This window comes from Lissotriton helveticus, chromosome 5_1, assembly GCF_964261635.1.
Source record: "Lissotriton helveticus chromosome 5_1, aLisHel1.1, whole genome shotgun sequence".
Lineage (NCBI taxonomy): Eukaryota > Metazoa > Chordata > Amphibia > Caudata > Salamandridae > Lissotriton > Lissotriton helveticus.
In genome coordinates, this window is record NC_136065.1 from 337243100 (window position 1) to 337261679 (window position 18580).

General features: G+C 46.6%; 1 protein-coding gene across 13 annotated transcripts in view; it reads right to left on the reverse strand.

Moving 5' to 3' along the window:
• Positions 1-18580, reverse strand: part of LOC144754523 (cyclin-dependent kinase 11B-like) — a 431279-nt gene that overhangs the window by 96723 nt on the left and 315976 nt on the right. For all 13 annotated transcript variants that reach the window (XM_078642437.1, XM_078642431.1, XM_078642429.1 and 10 more), the window contains one exon: positions 7259-7366. In XM_078642437.1, coding sequence (XP_078498563.1) covers positions 7259-7366 — 108 coding nt within the window. The remainder of the gene's footprint in view (positions 1-7258; positions 7367-18580) is intronic.

Below are 18580 nucleotides of genomic sequence, written 5' to 3' on the forward strand. Positions count from 1 at the left end.
AAAAACAAAAGGCTTTTGGAGGTGTAAATGTACTTGGCACCGGGCAGCAAGACTGCAATACAATCTGGCCCCCAGGCGCACAGTAGAGAGGTGTGAATGTTGCTGGCGCCTGGGGCCTGGGCGGCAAGACAGCAGCGAAATCTGGCCAATCACCCTTCAGCTATAGGTGCAAGCTGAAGGGTGATTGCCCTTATAATGTGTTATTTACTTCTGCCCATCACCCGACGTCGAGCTCGCACAGGAGTGCGTGCGTTTCCTGTACTGTTTGTGACCAGGCCCAGGGCATTTTGCTATCTGTCCCCATTTGCCCAGAAAGCATACCAGATGAGTAATTATATTTTTAAATAAGTGCGCTTGTCACAACTTCCCTGAAGTTAAAATGATTCATGCATTTTAATCTTTTCCTTTCCTTTCGCTGACTGCAAAAGCTTCTTAAACCATACCCAGTAGTGACTGTATATTTCCAGGTACAATCTTCATTACTGATGACCCTTCCCCTTTACTTCTTGTCTTTTCATCTGCTGCACATTTGACTATAACTTAGTATAACGAAAGCCTAGGATTTCATGGCTTCAGGATTGATGCGCTGTAGCAGTTTCCACAGACAACCACTTTCTTCACATTCCTCAGTTTGATCCAGCTGAGAGTCAGAGTCAGAGGTTAAGAATAGCACTTTCGTAAACGTTGTGGTGGGGACTTCCCAGAGCCCTAATTTTATTTTTAAAAGTTTTATATATCGCTAGCTTTACCCGGTGGTATCGGAGCGCTTTACATACCTTCTCTCTCTTTAAAAAGTGCAACAGTCAGTAATAGGACTGAGAGCAAGCCTGTGGAACAAGATGCTCACACCACACGTGGGAAAGCGTGACATCTACCAAGTGTCCCCGATGCAATAGCCGGGAGCGACACTAAACGTGCCCACAGAAAATGAGTTAATGATCATTATTGCACATTTACACATGGGTTTATCATGAAGAAAATACACAAGCGCGGTGAGAAGCATCAAGTCTGTAATTAGGAGTGACATTCAACAACTATGAGCACAGTTTTGTCTCTCTATCTGCGGGTTTCCCTACAGGCCAGTCTGACACACGCAGCATAACAATCATTTAAACAAGCATTTACAATGCAATAGGTATGGCATTAGGAAATTGTGAGCTATTGGTATTGTAAATGACACATTTTTTTAATATGTGTTGGCTTTGAAAATATATAAATTAATAGCATTGTTATTCTCAAAGCCAATAGCTTACACTTTCCTAATGCGAGTCCTATTGGCTATGGCAGTGCTTGTTGGTAGCAAGAAAGGACAGTGGTGTTGTGGTGCTGAGTGATGATGTGGTTGGGCTGAGTGATGTGGTGGTGTCCCCCAGAGTAATGTGGTGGTGTCCCCGAGTGATATGGTGGTGTCCCCGAGTGATGTGGTGGTGTCCCCGAGTGATGTGGTGGTGTCCCCGAGTGATGTGGTGGTGTCCCCGAGTGATGTGGTGGTGTCCCCGAGTGATGTGGTGGTGCCCCCGAGTGATGTGGTGGTGCCCCAGAGTGATGTGGTGGTGCCCCAGAGTGATGTGGTGGTGTCCCCGAGTGATGTGGTGGTGTCCCCGAGTGATGTGGTGGTGTCCCCGAGTGATGTGGTGGTGTCCCCGAGTGATGTGGTGGTGTCCCCGAGTGATGTGGTGGTGTCCCCGAGTGATGTGGTGGTGTCCCCGAGTGATGTGGTGGTGTCCCCGAGTGATGTGGTGGTGTCCCCGAGTGATGTGGTGGTGTCCCCGAGTGATGTGGTGGTGTCCCCGAGTGATGTGGTGGTGTCCCCGAGTGATGTGGTGGTGTCCCCGAGTGCCATCCATTTTTTCAAAACAAATACATTGGCAGTCAGTTTATATGCATGAACTTGCAGATTATCTTGCCCAAAGAGCACTGAAGAGAGTGCAAAACCAATGTGGCGATTGTCAGATCTTCGCATTACCAAATTAACACACACTGTAAATAATAAAAGCTTTAGTAATGCAAGTATTTGTTTGGTGTGTACTTGTTTGTGTATTTTTTGCAAATTACTGTTTTAATTTTTTTTAATTGAAATTGTACAAATTGCTTGGGGGTCCCCGGCTTCCAGTAGGGATTCAGTGGGGGTCCTCACGAGTCAAAAGTTTGGGAACCACTGCTCTAAACACTTGAAAAGTGTCAAAAATTCGAATTAAACCCAAAAAGGGAGAGCTCCATGCTCCAGGCTTCTGCTAGCAGGAGCTGGAAAAAAGAACTGAAAGTAAAAGAACTTGGCTGTGCATGCTGGGAACCGAGGGTCTCTGGAGAGTTCCTTAAAGGCACAGTATCCCTTTTTCAGACACATGATGGCAGCCTATGGCGGCTTGTCTGTCCATCCCTTCCTCTCTATCATTCCAAGGATTTTGTGAAGGGGAAGTTTCTCTAGGGATGGAATTTGGCTCATTATGGTAAATGTGATGTTGGTAAATATCCTTGGCATTTCTAGTTGAAGTACTGGACAGTGTAGCCTTGTAGGTACAGGCTGCATTGTCTTTAATTTTCTCTTAAGTGTCTATGCAGGACTGCAATGAAGACAATTTAAGAGATTATTTTTGATTACTCCGGGGTCCACGCATATGGGCGGGACTATTCACTAGATTATGACTATAGACAGAGATCCCCTACTACAGAACTCCACTTGCAAAGAGACAAGTCAGTTTGTGGTTTGGGTTGCAAGTCGATACATTTTAACACTCGCTGCAGTCTTTTGCAAGTAACGCCTGTTAGTTAAAGAGTATTCTCTTTTCTGCTTTATTTAAATCAATTCAGGCCTCCTCAAATACAAACACAAACCAGGAAATGAAGGGACATTCACACGGATGAGGCCGCAACTTCAGTAACTTGCGGTAGGACAGCAGCTTTATAGCATGACCTGGTGAAGTCGCTGAATTACTGAAAAAAGCTCAAGATTACCTTTTTCAGTGGGAGTGGAGTGCTCCAGCTGGCAGAAACTTTGCATAGGCTGCTATACATTATTGCACTGATTCTGCACAGAAACAGCCACATCTCACTCTCACAAATAAGCTAACTCTCCCTAATATTAAAAGAATCAAAACCAAGTGAGTCACGAAAGAATACATGCCCGAAAGAGACATTATCACATAGACGTGTCTGTTTCTCTTAATTTCCACAGGGGACATGTTGTGCAATAGTAACTCATGCCAGCGGTGTCAAGTCAGCTTCTATATCCATAAAGCACTCACTAGCAGACTGATTAAAGGTCAAACAGCAAACCTGGCGAAACTTGTTAACCTATGGATAAATAAATATATATAAATAAAGACTTTAAAATCAGGAGCCCCCACAGCATGTTCCAATCGGCAGCGAAACGGGCACTGAAGAAAGCCGCAAGGCTGAAACGCGTCTGCCCCTGCGTTTCGCATTTTAACAACAAGCCCTGTCAATTATATTAAAAATCTGAACCAGCTAGCATGTGTCGGTTCCCTGTCTGTTGGATGGGGAGTGGTGTGGAAGTATTGGACGGTTAGCAAGTACCGTCTTACCGGCACGCCTTCCGATCAGGAGCACTGCGTCAACTTGCAAAGAAGGTGGTACAGTTTCTAGCAGAGACAACGCGGCGCCCCCTCAAGCGGTCAGAAGTGTTCACCTGGAATGCTGACTGCGATGGGGAGGAAGCATACGGCGGGCAACACTGGTCCGTGGTATGTAGCTGGCTCAAAGAATGAGTTTTCATCATCCCCCCGCCCCTGGGACCCTCGGAGTCCAAAGCCGTCCCATACCGAACTCTGTTTGGGCATCACTGGATGTAAGGCGCAATTGGAATACTATGTCCGCAACCTATGTGAGAGGCGTTTAAACTCCGACCTGGATCACTACGGAGTGGAGTGGAGGAACGGTGAGGGGGTGGGGCGGAGAGCAGCACCAATTGGGAGAGACTCTAAAGACTTTAAAATCAGGAGCCCCCACAGCATGTTCCAATCGGCAGCGAAACGGGCACTGAAGAAAGCCGCAAGGCTGAAACGCGTCTGCCCCTGCGTTTCGCATTTTAACAACGAGCCCTGTCAATTATATTAAAAATCGGAACCAGCTAGCATGTGTCGGTTCCCCGTCTGTTTCAGCCTTGCGGCTTTCTTCAGTGCCCGTTTCGCTGCCGATAAAAAAAAACGCTCGTGAGTGGTGCGCACGCGCCACTGCGAGCAATATGTTCAATTATCGCTCCTGTGTCTGGGCACGATAATTGAAAAAATATGGGCTTTGCTGCGCGTAGCAGACACCAATAGGCCATGGGTGGAGCAATGCGCCCGCCTTTGACCTTTTGGTGCTCTGTTTGAAAAAGCACGCACGCAAAGCCCAATCACGGACCCCAAAAGGAAAAGCAGACGCACAAGGGTGTGCGATTCCAGGGTCCGTTTTGTAACCCCAGACAAAAGGATTCTCGCCTGTGCGAGCACTGCTGCGCAGTGCAACGCAGGGCGCGAGCCCTAAAAATAGAAATACTCGAAAGTTTCCACACCCAACCACTAGACGGCGGAATAATGCACAGCATGTGAATCCAGAAAAGGAATCATGCTGCAAAACTCTATATCCAGTCCTAGAGAGGAAGTACGGTGTGCTACATTATCTGGACGACTGTCTCACTGGTCATTTAACACTAACAATCTGCACCATATCTACCTAATGCTTCTTAAGCAACCCCAAAATATAAGTGAGGAAGAAAGGTCAGTATGAAAACCAACAACAAGCATTTGCAATGCAATAGGTCTCGCATTAGGAAAAGTTTGATCTATTGGTATTGTAAATGACAAATATTTTATTTATGTGTTGGTTTTGAAAATAGCGTAATTAATAGCTTTGTCATTTACAATGCCAATATTTTTAACTTTCGCAAACGTGACACCTATAGCATTTGTAATGCAATATGTGTTGTATTTACATGACTTAGATGTATTAATATTACAAATAACAATGGCTTTTATTTTTTTAATACTTAAATAAAAGTTATTGTAATTTATAATGGCAATAGCTTACATTTTTGTAACTAACTTTTGGGAAGATTATGTTCATTGTATTTTATTGTGATGAAAATCCAATAACAGCAGTGAAATATTAACATCTTTTTGTGACATTTGTAATAAAGCTTGAAACATTGAGAGAACATATTAGAACCAGTTGTTGTTGAATGGTTGCACAGAGTGATGCTGTGGCCTTCAGTGGTGCCGAGTGATGCTGTGGCCTTCAGTGGTGCCGAGTGATGCTGTGGCCTTCAGTGGTGCCGAGTGATGCTGTGGCCTTCAGTGGTGCCGAGTGATGCTGTGGCCTTCAGTGGTGCCGAGTGATGCTGTGGCCTTCAGTGGTGCCGAGTGATGCTGTGGCCTTCAGTGGTGCCGAGTGATGCTGTGGCCTTCAGTGGTGCCGAGTGATGCTGTGGCCTTCAGTGGTGCCGAGTGATGCTGTGGCCTTCAGTGGTGCCGAGTGATGCTGTGGCCTTCAGTGGTGCCGAGTGATGCTGTGGCCTTCAGTGGTGCTGTGGCGTTGAGTGGTGTTGAGGGATGCTGTGGCGTTGAGGGATGCTGTGGCGTTGAGGGGTGCTGTGGCGCTGAGGGGTGCTGTGGCGCCGAGGGGTGCTGTGGCGCCGAGGGGTGCTGTGGCGCCGAGGGGTGCTGTGGCGCCGAGGGGTGCTGTGGCGCCGAGGGGTGCTGTGGCGCCGAGGGGTGCTGTGGCGCCGAGTGGTGCTGTGGCGCCGAGTGGTGCTGTGGCGCCGAGTGGTGCTGTGGCGCCGAGTGGTGCTGTGGCGTCGAGTGGTGCTGTGGCGTCGAGTGGTGCTGTGGCGTCGAGTGGTGCTGTGGCGTCGAGTGGTGCTGTGGCGTCGAGTGGTGCTGTGGCGTCGAGTGGTGCTGTGGCGTCGAGTGGTGCTGTGATGTCGAGTGGTGCTGTGGCGTTGAGGGGTTCAACACCAGCAATTCTACCAGCATAGAGCAGCAAGATTAATGCAATACAAACCAAAAGAAATAACAAAATCTACCCTACAGATTCAGATACACCATCAAGCAGGCTTGCAAACGGAACACTGAGCGTGTTCAGGTTAAGTACCGGCTTCGAAACCAGAAACGTGCACATGCTACGTTCGGCGGACATCCGCTAAATGCTGTTCTCGCTAGACTGGGTAAGTTAACGGACACAGCGGGGGAGCCCTGCGTTGTCCGGAGAAGTAAATCGAGTTGCCTTTGAAGTACGGCTCGGCCGTGAGGAGGCATAAAAGGTTGATTGTAGTAAATAAAAGCCTTGCAGATAATGTAGCCCAAGCCTGAATTGCTGTCCAGTTAAGCGGAGCCCATGAGGAATGTGAATGAGTACTACGTAAAGTAAACTGCAAATGACATTTTGCAAATAACAATTCGCAATAATGAATGTTTATGCGCTCTGGTGACACGAGAACATACATTTACACATAAAATGTATGATGAGTTCATTATGGCTGCAGATTAAGCTCGCATGCGTCGTAAAACAATGAGGTAACATGAGGAATTGTAGAAGTGCCGCTCGGCCGTGAAGAGACATACAAGGTTGATTAAAAACGAACGTTAGCAAAAAAAGCACACACAATGCTCGTAAAAGGATTGTGTGAAACGCACAGTAGTTGGATACGAAGCTATAATGAAATGAGACGCCTAATAAAGGTAGGAAAGGGATACGAACTTGTAGTGTGATGGGGGAGATAGCAAAGTGGCTTAATAAGAGGACAGCAGCTGCAAACAAATAACGCTAGTTTTGTGAATAGTGATACTACGTACGTAATGGACCCTAAAGTTGTAGTGAAATGTTTGCAAACAAGTACGGAGTAGTAGTTTGTTAAAATATTTTATAAGAGGCTTAGAATGGTGGAGCAGTCATCACGAGAACTCTCGGGAGTGATCGGGATGAAAGCGCTAGCGGCAAATGGTGACCTGCAGAGCGCGTGAAAAACAATCACTTCAGCGCAGCGCATTGCTTTGAAGTCTCATGACTGGGGAGCAGCTTGGGAGGGAAACGAGCATATGGGGATGGGGTGTGAGGCCAAGCGCGCGCCTGGCAAAGCGTCACGCTTCAGTAGACAACATGCATTGGGAAGAATCCGCTTGTTCAAGAGTGTTGTTTCCCCTGCAATAGTTCAGAGCTATAAAGAACTCGACCTAAAACTAAAATCAAGGGCATTCTTAAAAGACCATGCACAAGAGCACACATGCATTCATATACAAAAAAAGATGAAGAGTTGTACCTTTGCTCCCAGTAATAACTCTGGAGCTCTGTACCACAGTGTTACCACCACTGGAGTGTAGGGTTTCAAAGGAGATCCATACTCTCGAGCTAACCCGAAATCACCAACCTGAAAACAAGAGGCGCAATAGAAAAAATGAAGAGCAGAAATTCAAGACACACAATTGCAGCTCTTTATACACAGCCAAAAACATTCCTTAGCGGTTTCCTAAATAATACAATCTAAACTTGGCTATAAAAAGATACATGCATTATTTAGCACTTATTTAGAAACACAAGAAATTTAATTGAACTAACTTTACAAATGACAACTCTAAGCAACATGGTAAGAAGCTATTTTAGCTTCTGACTAGCTTACACCGGCTGCTCCAGCCCCTGTGCCGGCAAACCCCTTTTAGCCTCTACCTGACGCCATTCTGGAGCTCCCAAACCTCTCACTCTGTCGAAGGCCTGGTCGCAATATTCAGTGCCACCGGTATCTACATACACTCCATTACAGAAATAGACAGAACTTGTGCATACTAAGGCTTCTTTCAGATCCGTGCCTCGGTATTAAGATACTGTAGGTAAGTACCTGTTTTTATCGTGGTCACCCCACTTTTTTACACTAGTACTCATGTTTTTCAATCGATGCACACTGGGTCCATGCTAATCAAGCGCCAGAGGTAGTGTGTAGGAAGCTGGCTCTGTATATACTAAACCAAAGTAAGGCATACTGTGCACAGAGTCCAGTGGAACCGCAAAGGTAGGCAGAGGTAAAAGTAGATAATACCTTACTCTATATTTGTGGTATTGTGGGCGAGCAGTAAGGCTTCATCAGAGGGTAGTGTTAAGCATTTATTGTGCACACTCAGGCAAGAAATGATGTCACACACTCAAAGACTGAACTCAGACCAATTTTTTTTGTATAAATAATATTTTGCAAAATTTATGCAGTGAATTACAGTTGAATGCAGTTGGTTGATTTACAGGTAAGTCAACAGTCAAATTTACTTTTCAGTTACTTTGTAAATTACTGTTCAGTTACTTTGTAAATGACTGTACACGTTACTTCTTGGATTTCTTTTTACGTTACTTTTGCTAATCAGTGTGATATGCCTAGATATCCCACTAACATTTCCTAGACAATAAGTAAGTAATTCAGTTTCTGTATATTTGCAGTTTTCAAGGTTTTATACAAACCAACTCCACACACACAAGAATTTTCAAAGAAAAGCAGTCAATGCAATCCTATGGGAGGAAATTAAGTTATCGGTTTACAAGTAAGTACTTGGTTGTGGGAGTTGGGTTTCAGGGGTTCCCCCAGGGTCGAGGATGCACTCTCAAGGCACCCTCAGCGTCACTACGGTGGCCGGGTGCAGAGTGCTGAGGCCCAATGTTATCCAATGGAGGAAGAAAACGAGTTACTTACCTGTAACTACGGTTATCCAGTATTGGTATCTTTCATAGATTCACATGCCTGAATCATTCCCCGTCGTCGAGGCGGGAGTCCCACGGTAAATAAAATATATAATAGCAGTGCCTAAAATTTCTTGTAGTAGGCTGGAAAAGCCTAAAGGCCTAACTAGGCCTCAAAACTTAGCAGCCTATCTACATCATTATGTAAAAAGACCTGAAATATTAGCCTCAGCCAATCAGCTGTCCTCACCCTCTAGAACCTTCCCTGCTCAGGCAGTTCTCCTCAGATTTTCCCAGCACAAGTGAGTAGTATCCATAGCCAGAACTGCCCTACCGGGGAGGAGGGTGGGTGCATGTGAATCTATGAAAGATACCAATACTGGATAACCGTAGTTACAGGTAAGTAACTCGTTTTCTTATCCAGTATTAGGGTATCTTTCATAGATTCACATGCCTGAATCAGAATAGCAAGCAGTAACATCATGTCTGTCGATAGAGGAAGGTGGGAGACAAAGAAAATATAAATCAATCCCCACACAACCAGGAAGGTAATAGAGTACAAAACATGCCAACATAACATATGCATCAAAACCTTCGAATATAACAGATAGGACAGCATTATAAATATGTAAAGTTTAAAATATATAATCTTTCCAACCTTAGTGAAGAAGATGCTGCAGCACTGCATCACCAACAGCTGTGTCATCTTGAACTGCCGACTGCAGACAGTAATGTTCGGTAAAAGTGTGCACACTTTTCCAAGTAGCAGCTCGGCAAATGTTCTCTAGAGTCACTCCAGCGAAAAGGGCCGTAGAGGTCGACACTGTTCTCGTGGAATGAGCTTTAACCTTCCTTGATAAAGGTCTATTGGCCTTGTCGTGACAGAAGGTAATTGTGGAGGACAACCACCTGGCAATAGTTGCTTTTGTGACAGCTTGACCGAAGGTGGGTCTTCCATAGGCAACAAACAGTTGTGTAGATTTACGCATGTCTTTTGTCTTTTGCAGATAGAATTTGAGACATCTTTTGACATCTAGAGAACGTAAAACCCTTTCTGCAGGAGTTTTCGGATCCGGGAAAAAGGTTCTAAGCTTGACCGGTTGATTAATGTGGAATTGAGTTGGCACTTTAGGAATGAATTTAGGGTTGGTCCTAAGTGTAACAAAGTCCTTAGAGAACTGCAGAAAAGGTGGAGTAATAGTGAACGCCTGTATTTCACTAACTCTGCGAGCAGAAGTAAGAGCCAACAGAATTGCAACTTTCCAAGTCAGAAATTTCAGTTCCGCTTTATGGATTGGTTCAAAGGGCCTTTTAAGAAGTTGGGAAAGGACTACATTAAGATCCCATTCCGGAGGAGGAGGACGAACTGGAGGAAAAACTCTGAAGAGACCTTTAAGGAATTGTTTGATCAAGGAGGAAGAACATAAGGATGGTTTGTTGGAGTGCTTCCTGAATCTGGAGATTGCTGCCAAATGTACTTTAATGGAAGAAAAAGCTAAACCTGATTTAGCCAGAGAAAGCAGGTAAGGAAGGATGGCTTCAGGAGGAGCCTGCAGCGGATGAACATCATTATCTCCACACCATGAACAAAACCTCTTCCACTTGAAACGGTATGTTTTGATGGTACTTTGTGCACGTGCTTGCGACAATATTTTCCTGCATTCCGAGGGAATGTTTAGGTCTTTGAACTCTAGGAAATCAGGAGCCAAGCGTGCAAGTGCAGCGATTGAGGATCTGGATGTTGAATCTGACCGTCCTCTCTTGTCAGCATCGACATAGTCGGTTTGAGCCAAAACGGAGGCTGTTGAGTCAGCAGGAGAAGCTCTTGAAACCAATATTGTCTCGGCCAACGTGGAGCAATGAGAATGAGAGTGCAGTGTTCCCTCTTCATCTTTTGCAGGACTTTCGGAATGAGCGGAATCGGAGGATAAGCGTACGCAAACATTCCGGTCCATCTCATGAGGAGGGCGTTTCCTCTTGACCCCCGTCCTGGGAACCTGCTGGCATAAAACAGGCACTTGCTGTTTTGCTGCGTGGCAAACAAATCCAGCGTTGGTCTCCCCCAAAGGCGAAAGACTGTGTCTACTTGATGTTGTTCGAGTTCCCATTCGTGACAGTCCACAAAGGTTCTGCTGAGACTGTCTGCTAGAGAGTTTCGAATCCCTTGAACATGCTCTGCTTTGAGGGATATGTTGTGCTGTAAGGCCCATTCCCACATTTCCTGAGCTTGCAGTGACAGGGTAAGAGATTTCGTTCCTCCCTGTTTGTTTATGTAGAACATGCTGGTGGTATTGTCCGTGCGCACCAGGACTGACGAATTCACGATCCTCGGTAGGAAAGCTTGCAGGGAAAGAAAAATGGCCCTGAGTTCCAATATGTTGATGTGCATCTGTTGGTACTGATGAGACCATCTTCCCTGGATCTGAAGGTCCTGAAGGTGACCTCCCCAACCTTCCATGGACGCATCCGTAGTCAGAGTGTAGTCCGGAATCTCTTGGAGGAAGGTGAGACCCTGCGACAAGTTGTGTGTCTTCGACCACCAGAGAAGAGCCTGTTTCATTTTGACCGTGACTTTGATGCGGTCGTCGAATGATCCTTCGACCTGTTTCCACTGACGAAGCAACTCTTCCTGCAACGGTCTCATTCTGAGTCTTGCCATAGGAATGAGATTGATCGCAGCTGAACACATCCCCAGAAGGGAAGCATACATCCGCACTGAAAGTGACTTTTTTGCGGATATTTGTTTTGCCAGTTTGACGAGCTTGTTTTGACGCTCCTGTGTCAAGTATGCCTTGCACTGGCATGTGTCCAAGACTGCACCCAGAAAAGTTAGTCGTTGTTGAGGGTGGAGCTGAGATTTTTGAGAATTGAGGGTCAATCCTAGGTTCGAGAACAGTGAAAGTGTTTTGTTGACTGCCTCCCTGGTCGAATGACTGGTGGGACCCTTTAACAGCCAATCGTCGAGGTATGGGAACACCTGGAGTCCCAGGGACCTCAACATTGCAGCCACTGGGGCTAGACATTTCGTGAAGATTCTGGGGGCCGATTTGAGGCCGAATGGGAGGACTTTGAATTGGAAATGGACGCCGGCCACTTGAAATCTTAGGAATTTGCGGTGGTTGGGGTGAATAGGGATGTGAAAATATGCGTCTTGCATATCCAGAGAAGCCAGAAAGTCTCCTTCGTTCAGACAATTCAGAATGTCCTTCAACGTGACCATGCGGAAACTCTGTTTCTTTAGATATTTGTTGAGTTTGCGCAGGTCCAATATTGGACGCCACTCTTCTGAATTTTTCTCCACAAGGAAGAAACGTGAATAAAAGCCCAGCCCTTTCTGAGAAGGATGGACTAGTTCTATTGCATTCTTGTGTAGCATCTTTAAGGCTTCTTTGAAGAGTAAGCGCAGACGAGGGGGAGGGGGACCCCTGGGCGGCGTTGTGGGAGGTATTTGTAAAAACTCCAAAGTGTGTCCCTTGCTGACCAAATCCAGGACCCACTGATCTGAAGTTATTTTCCTCCATTGATGGTAATAGGCGGAAATCTTGGCGCCCACGGGAAGGGAAAGAGGAGTGGCCGACATCCGGCAAAGCTCATTGGCGCTTGTTAGAATCTCTCCTTTGATTACCTGAGCGCCGTTGTCCTCCCTGCCGAGAGAAAGAACCAGAAGCAGGCTGCCTGTTAGAAGATTGATAGTATGGTTAGATATTCCGAGAGCTCCGACCACATCTGCCTGTCATATCGAGCCAGGATAGCTAAGGAATTTGCTGCTTTAATGGATGCTGCTGCGTTAGCAGAAAATTTCTTCCCAATGGCGTCAAGCCTTCTTCCCTCCTTGTCAGGTGGCGTTGAGATGGGAGCAGAAGGATTCTTGGACTTTTGCTGCGCCGCCTGAGAAATGACCGAATCCGGTCGAGGATGGCCGATCAAACAAGCAGGTGTATCGGATGGTGCTCGATACTTTTTATCAATCCTTTGTAAAACTGCTGGAATGGAGGCTGGTGTTTTCATAATATTGAGGCCTTCCTTCCAGATATAGTCAATAATAGGTATGGCTCTGATCACTCTCCGATACCCTTCCTTAAAGTCATGTAAAAAGCAGTCCGACTGCTCAACTGTGACGACCAATTGAAATCTATTAGCAGCTCTCTGCATAATATTGTGAAAACCCCCAATATCTTCAGGTGGAGAGTCTGAAGGACGGGGAGGTGTCTTCGTCGACGGGTCCCTCGTCGACGGAGCCGTCGATGGTGCCTTCGTCGACTATCCCTTCGTCGTCGGGGTCGTCGATGGTGTTCTCTGAGTAGGCACTCAGGGAGACTCCCTTACACACGAAGTGCGGTGAAAATCTGAGGAGAACTGCCTGAGCAGGGAAGGTTCTAGAGGGTGAGGACAGCTGATTGGCTGAGGCTAATATTTCAGGTCTTTTTACATAATGATGTAGATAGGCTGCTAAGTTTTGAGGCCTAGTTAGGCCTTTAGGCTTTTCCAGCCTACTACAAGAAATTTTAGGCACTGCTATTATATATTTTATTTACCGTGGGACTCCCGCCTCGACGACGGGGAATGATTCAGGCATGTGAATCTATGAAAGATACCCTAATACTGGATAATAAGGAGGCCTCTGGTTGGTGGTTGCTCACAGGCGGACCACAAGGTTCTGGAAGCAAAGCTCCTGGTGTTAGGTTCAGCACAAAGGGTGATCGATTTAGCACACAAGGTGAACCCACAGCGGCACAAGGGTGGCAGTGTGCTGGTTTGGTGTTGGGTGCCCTGTTGATTTCAATGGAGATTCTCCAATTGCAACAAACACTGCAGGCTCGGGACGAGGATCTTCTGGAGGCTACCACTGGTTGGAAAGGTAAGTTGGGATGCCTGGGCTTGTTGCGACACAGTCGGTTGGGCCACCCAAGGCTGTGTGACGTTGGGTGCAGGGGTGTCTTTAGGCGTCTGGGTTTTCTTATTGGCTTCGCTTGCGGTCGGGGATCCGCCAGAGAGGGGCTGCAGGCATCGATTGGAGACTTGAGGCAGGTCAGGGATTACCAGATCCCAGGTCGGGATCGCAAGGGAGACCTCCTCGTGGTGTTGGGCCACTCTAACTCAGGCCGTGGGTGCAGAGTGGTGCAGACTCACGGATTTGGCTGGAGCCAGAGTCTGTTGATGAGCAAATCCGGTGCTCACGGGAGACAAAGTCTTTGTTTGGGAAGGCAGGGCAGGTCCTCCGGGTTCTTGGGAGCTGCTGGCAGCAGCACACCTTGAGGTTTTGCTGGAGCAGGTTTGAGGTTGGGACAGGCCGGTAGGGCTGGGGCCAAGTCAGTTGGTGTCGCACTCCTCTTCTTTCAGCACAGCTTCTTCGGTCCTTCTTCACTCTTGTGGCAAGGTTCGGGTTGCCCCTAAATACCAGATTTAGGTGTGTTACAGGTAGGTACAGGTCGGGATCAATGGGTCCCTTCCCTGGGGTGGGTACACACCCTCCTATGCCACCCTCTAGCGGGAGGAGGGCATAAGCCTCACTCTGGTTGGCTGGGTCCCCCCATCTGCAAGATGGCGGGGACAGAGTTGTGCTTCACCTTGCCTCCCCCACCTGAGGGGTGGGGTTGGCAAAGGTGGGCACACCTCTCCTCCTAACTTGGTTTTCACACCAATTCACCCACCCAAGTGGGGGGTCAGAACCGGTGGGGGCCAGTTGCTGGGAGCAGCAAATGGCTGGGGAAGCTCACAAAGGCAGCAAGCCTTTGAAGCTTCCCCTTCGTAGACCCTGCCCATCCTGGTGGAGGAGGCTTTACACCTCGCCCCAGGATGTGCTTTGTTTCAGGATCCCGAGAGTGGCAGGCTCTCTACCCAGGGGCACAGAAACATGTCTGGTGGGGGCAGCTGGCGAGCAGCCACTCAGCCAGGACACTAGACTTAGGTTGTTTTTCAGGGGGCATCTCTAAGATGCCCTCAGAGCATTTGTTATTAAATCCCACACTGCGTGGGTTTAATGTGCCGAGAAGTTTGATACCAAACTTCTCAATTTTCAGTAAAGCCATTATGGTGCTGTGGAGTTCGTAATGACAAACTACCAGCACCATATACTCTTTATGGCATTACTGCACTTACAATATGGAAGAATTGGCTTAGATACTGTAGGGGTACAGGGCTCATGCACCTGTACCCTCACCACTGGTATAGTGCACTCAGCTAGAGGGATGGCTTACCTATGCCAGGGCAGTGGTTTTGTAGGCATGGCGCACAGGAATGTGTACCATGTTGACTCTTCACTTTGTTCTGCACAAAAACACGCAGCCTGCAATGGCAGTATGTGTGTGTAAAGATACAGGGCCTCAAAGGGTAGCAAAATAAGTGCTGCAGCCCTTAGAGACCGTCCCTGGGAACAGTGCCCTTGGTACCTATAGTACCTTTTACAAGGGACTTACATGTGGCCAGAGAGTTGCCAATTGGGTTTTGCAACAGTACAGTTTAGAGAAAGAACATAGGCCCTGGGTACCTGGTTAGCAGGCACTCAGGGCACACTTAGTCAAAGTACATAAACAGTTTGGCAAAAAGTGGGGGCAACCATGCAAAAGGGGGCACTTTCCTACACAGTGCGCTTTCCCTAAAGACAAGGTACAATAGTCTAATTGTGATATAACTGGCGCACACTTTAGCACTCTGTAAATCCCTAGTAAATGGTACCCTTGGTACTTAGGGGATAGGTACTAAAGAGGGTACTTATAGGCTGCAGCACGTATTATGCCACTCTAATAGAGCCCTCTCCAACAAATCGCATGCAGGCTGCCATTGCAAACTGTATGTCTTGGTGCAAACACAACATGGCACACTCACTGAGTGCCATGCCAAAATCATTGCATGTAATATATGTAAGTCACCCTTAGTAGGCCTTGTAGCACTCAAGGCAGGGTGCATTATACTACAGGTGAGGGCATATCTGCATTAGCAGATATGCCCCTGGGCTGCCTAGTTCAATTATTAGATGGTACAAGTGAACAGGGAAGCCGTCTTAAGTATATGTACTGGATACTTGTCATGACGAGTTACCCAGCTACATGATGGCTTCACTGAAACCTATGGTGTTTGTTCTGAAACATCTTCTCTTAATAAATCTGTACTGTTGCCAGTACAAGATTGATTATGGCATGCACCCAAAAAGCAACTTAGACATGCCCCTAAAAAACCTACCAGTGTGTTGGCTAATTGGTATCGTCTAGCCTGCCACACAGACAGATTTATGACACCCTGCAGGTGAAAGACGGCACGCTCAGAGGCCAGAAACAACAAATGCTCCGGAGCAAAGTGTTCACACCTCCTGCAGCTGCTGCCTTTGATATGTAATCCTGGCTTCCCACAAAACATGGGAGAAGCCCTGCCCTTAAGCCCATTTGGTGCCAGGGCAGGCGGAAAAATTCACTATGCATTAGGCTTGTTGCACCACCAGGCTAGTCACCCCCCTGTGGTGGGCTACCTGATGTGCTCCACAAAGGAAAGGTTCCACAATCTTGTTTTGGGTGGAATTAGGAATTCTGGGACAGGGTTATTCCTACTCCAGACAGGAAGTTGTAATATAGGAGGTATAGTGACCCCAGGGGTAAGTAGCACTTTGGCTACTACACTTCACTCCCCATAACACCCCTAAATGTAGTATTTAGTTGCCCCCTGACAAAAGGACTCAAATTTGACCGATTAAAGAAAAAGGACACAGAAGAGTCAAGGAACGTGAGAATTGTGGACAAGCTGTGGACTTGGTGCCAAGCCCTACCTGCTTCTGTCCCAACAATTGCAAATACCCGACTCGTGCTGCAGCTGTGTATCCTCCCAAAAACTCAGGGGAGGGGGGGTATTGGTATCTTTCATAGAATCACATGCCTGAATCATTCTCCATCGCCGAGGCGGGAGTCCCACGGTAACAAAATATACAAAAGCAGTGCCTTAGAATAAATTTGTAGTAGGCTGACAAGACTATAGGCCCTAAAAGGCCCAAAACTTAGAAGCCTATCTACCTCATTATATGAAAAGAACTGAAAGTAGTCCCAGCCAATCAACTGTCAACACCCTCTAGAACCTTCCCAGCAGAGGCAGTTCTCCTCAGATTTTCCCAGCACAAGTGAGAAGTACGTATCCCTAATATAGAACTGTTCTGCCAGGGAGGAGGGTGGGTGCATGTGAATCTATGAAAGATACCAATACTGGATAACCGTAGTTACAGGTAAGTAACTTGTTTTCTTAAGGAGGATTGGGGTATCATTCATAGATTCACATGCCTGAATCAGAATAGCAAGCAGTAAACTTATATCAGTCGTTTGCGGAAGGTGGGAGACAAAGCGTAATTCCATATATCCCCCACTCATCCGGAAGGTTATAGAGCACTAGAAATGTAAATATACATAAATGCAGAAAACCTTCTAAAAAGAAAGAATTATATTCAGATAATGCATTTCATGTTTAAAAACAGCATTTGACAAGCAAAACATTACAGTGTTTTATGCTTACTCTTATGATATGAATTTAATGTGAGAAACCTTTAAAAGTCTAACCTTAATGAAGAAGATGCTGCAGCACCGCTTGTCCCACTGCTGTATCATCCTGTGATGCCGACTGCAAGCAATAATCCTTTGTGAAGGTATGGACACTCTTCCACGTAGCAGCTCGGCAAATGTCCTCCAGCGTGACCCCAGCAAATAAGGTTGTCGACGCCGACATAATTCTGGTAGAATGTGCTTTTACCTTTCTGGTTAAAGGCTTGTTAGCCTTTTCGTGACAGAATTGTATTACTGAAGATAACCACCTGGCTATCGTTGCTTTCGTCACAGCTTGTACCAGCGCAACTTGACCATAAGCAATAAACAACTGATTAGATTTTCTTATGTCTTAAGTTTTCTGTAGATAGAACTTTAGACACCGCTTCACATCCAGGGAATGTAGGGCGTTTTCTGCCGGTGTGACAGGATCCGGGGAAAAAGTCTTTAATTTTACCGGCTGGTTTAAATGAAATTGAGACAGTACTTTAGGAATGAATCTTGGATTTGTTCTCAATGTGACATAGTCTTTCGAGAAATGGAGAAAAGGTTCTGAAATGGTGAAAGCCTGAATTTCACTAATCCTCCGGGCTGAAGTAAGAGCTAATAAAATAGCCACTTTCCAGGTTAAGAATTTCAATTCAGCTGTATGAATAGGCTCGAAAGGTCTTCTCATTAATTGGGATAAGACAATATTGGGATCCAATTCGGGAGGTGGAAGTCGTATTGGAGGAAAGGCTCTAAACCATCCTTTCAGAAATTGCTTTATCAGTGAAGAAGAACATAGTGAAGGCTTGTTCAAACTTCTCCTGAATCGGGATATGGCGGCAAGATGTACCTTAATAGAAAAGAATACTACACCCGCCTTGGCCAGCGAAAGTAAGTAAGGTAGGATATCCTCAGGTGGAGCTTGAAGAGGATGGATATTATTAGCTTCGCACCAACAACAGAAGCGTTTCCATTTGAAACAATAAGTTCGGATAGTACTCTGAGCACAGGCTTGAGACAGAATTGCTCTACAGTCTTCAGAGATTTGGAGATCTTTAAACTCTAAGAAGTCAGGAGCCAGGCGTGCAAGTGCAGCGAATGTGGGTCCGGGTGCAGAATCTGACCTCCTTCCCTTGACAGCATGGAAAGTGTCGGCCTGAGACGAATTGGAGGTTGTTGAGATAGCAGGAGCAGTTCCTGGAACCAATACTGCCTCGGCCAGCGAGGTGCAATGAGGAGAAGAGTGCAATGTTATCTCTTCATCTTCTGCAGAATCCTTGGTATTAACGGTATCGGGGGGAAAGCGTATGCATAGATTCCATACCATCTCATGGACAGGGCATTCCCTCTTGACCCCCATTGAGGAAATCTGCTGGCGAAGTACCGGCATTTGCTGTTCTGCTGTGTCGCAAACAGATCCAGAG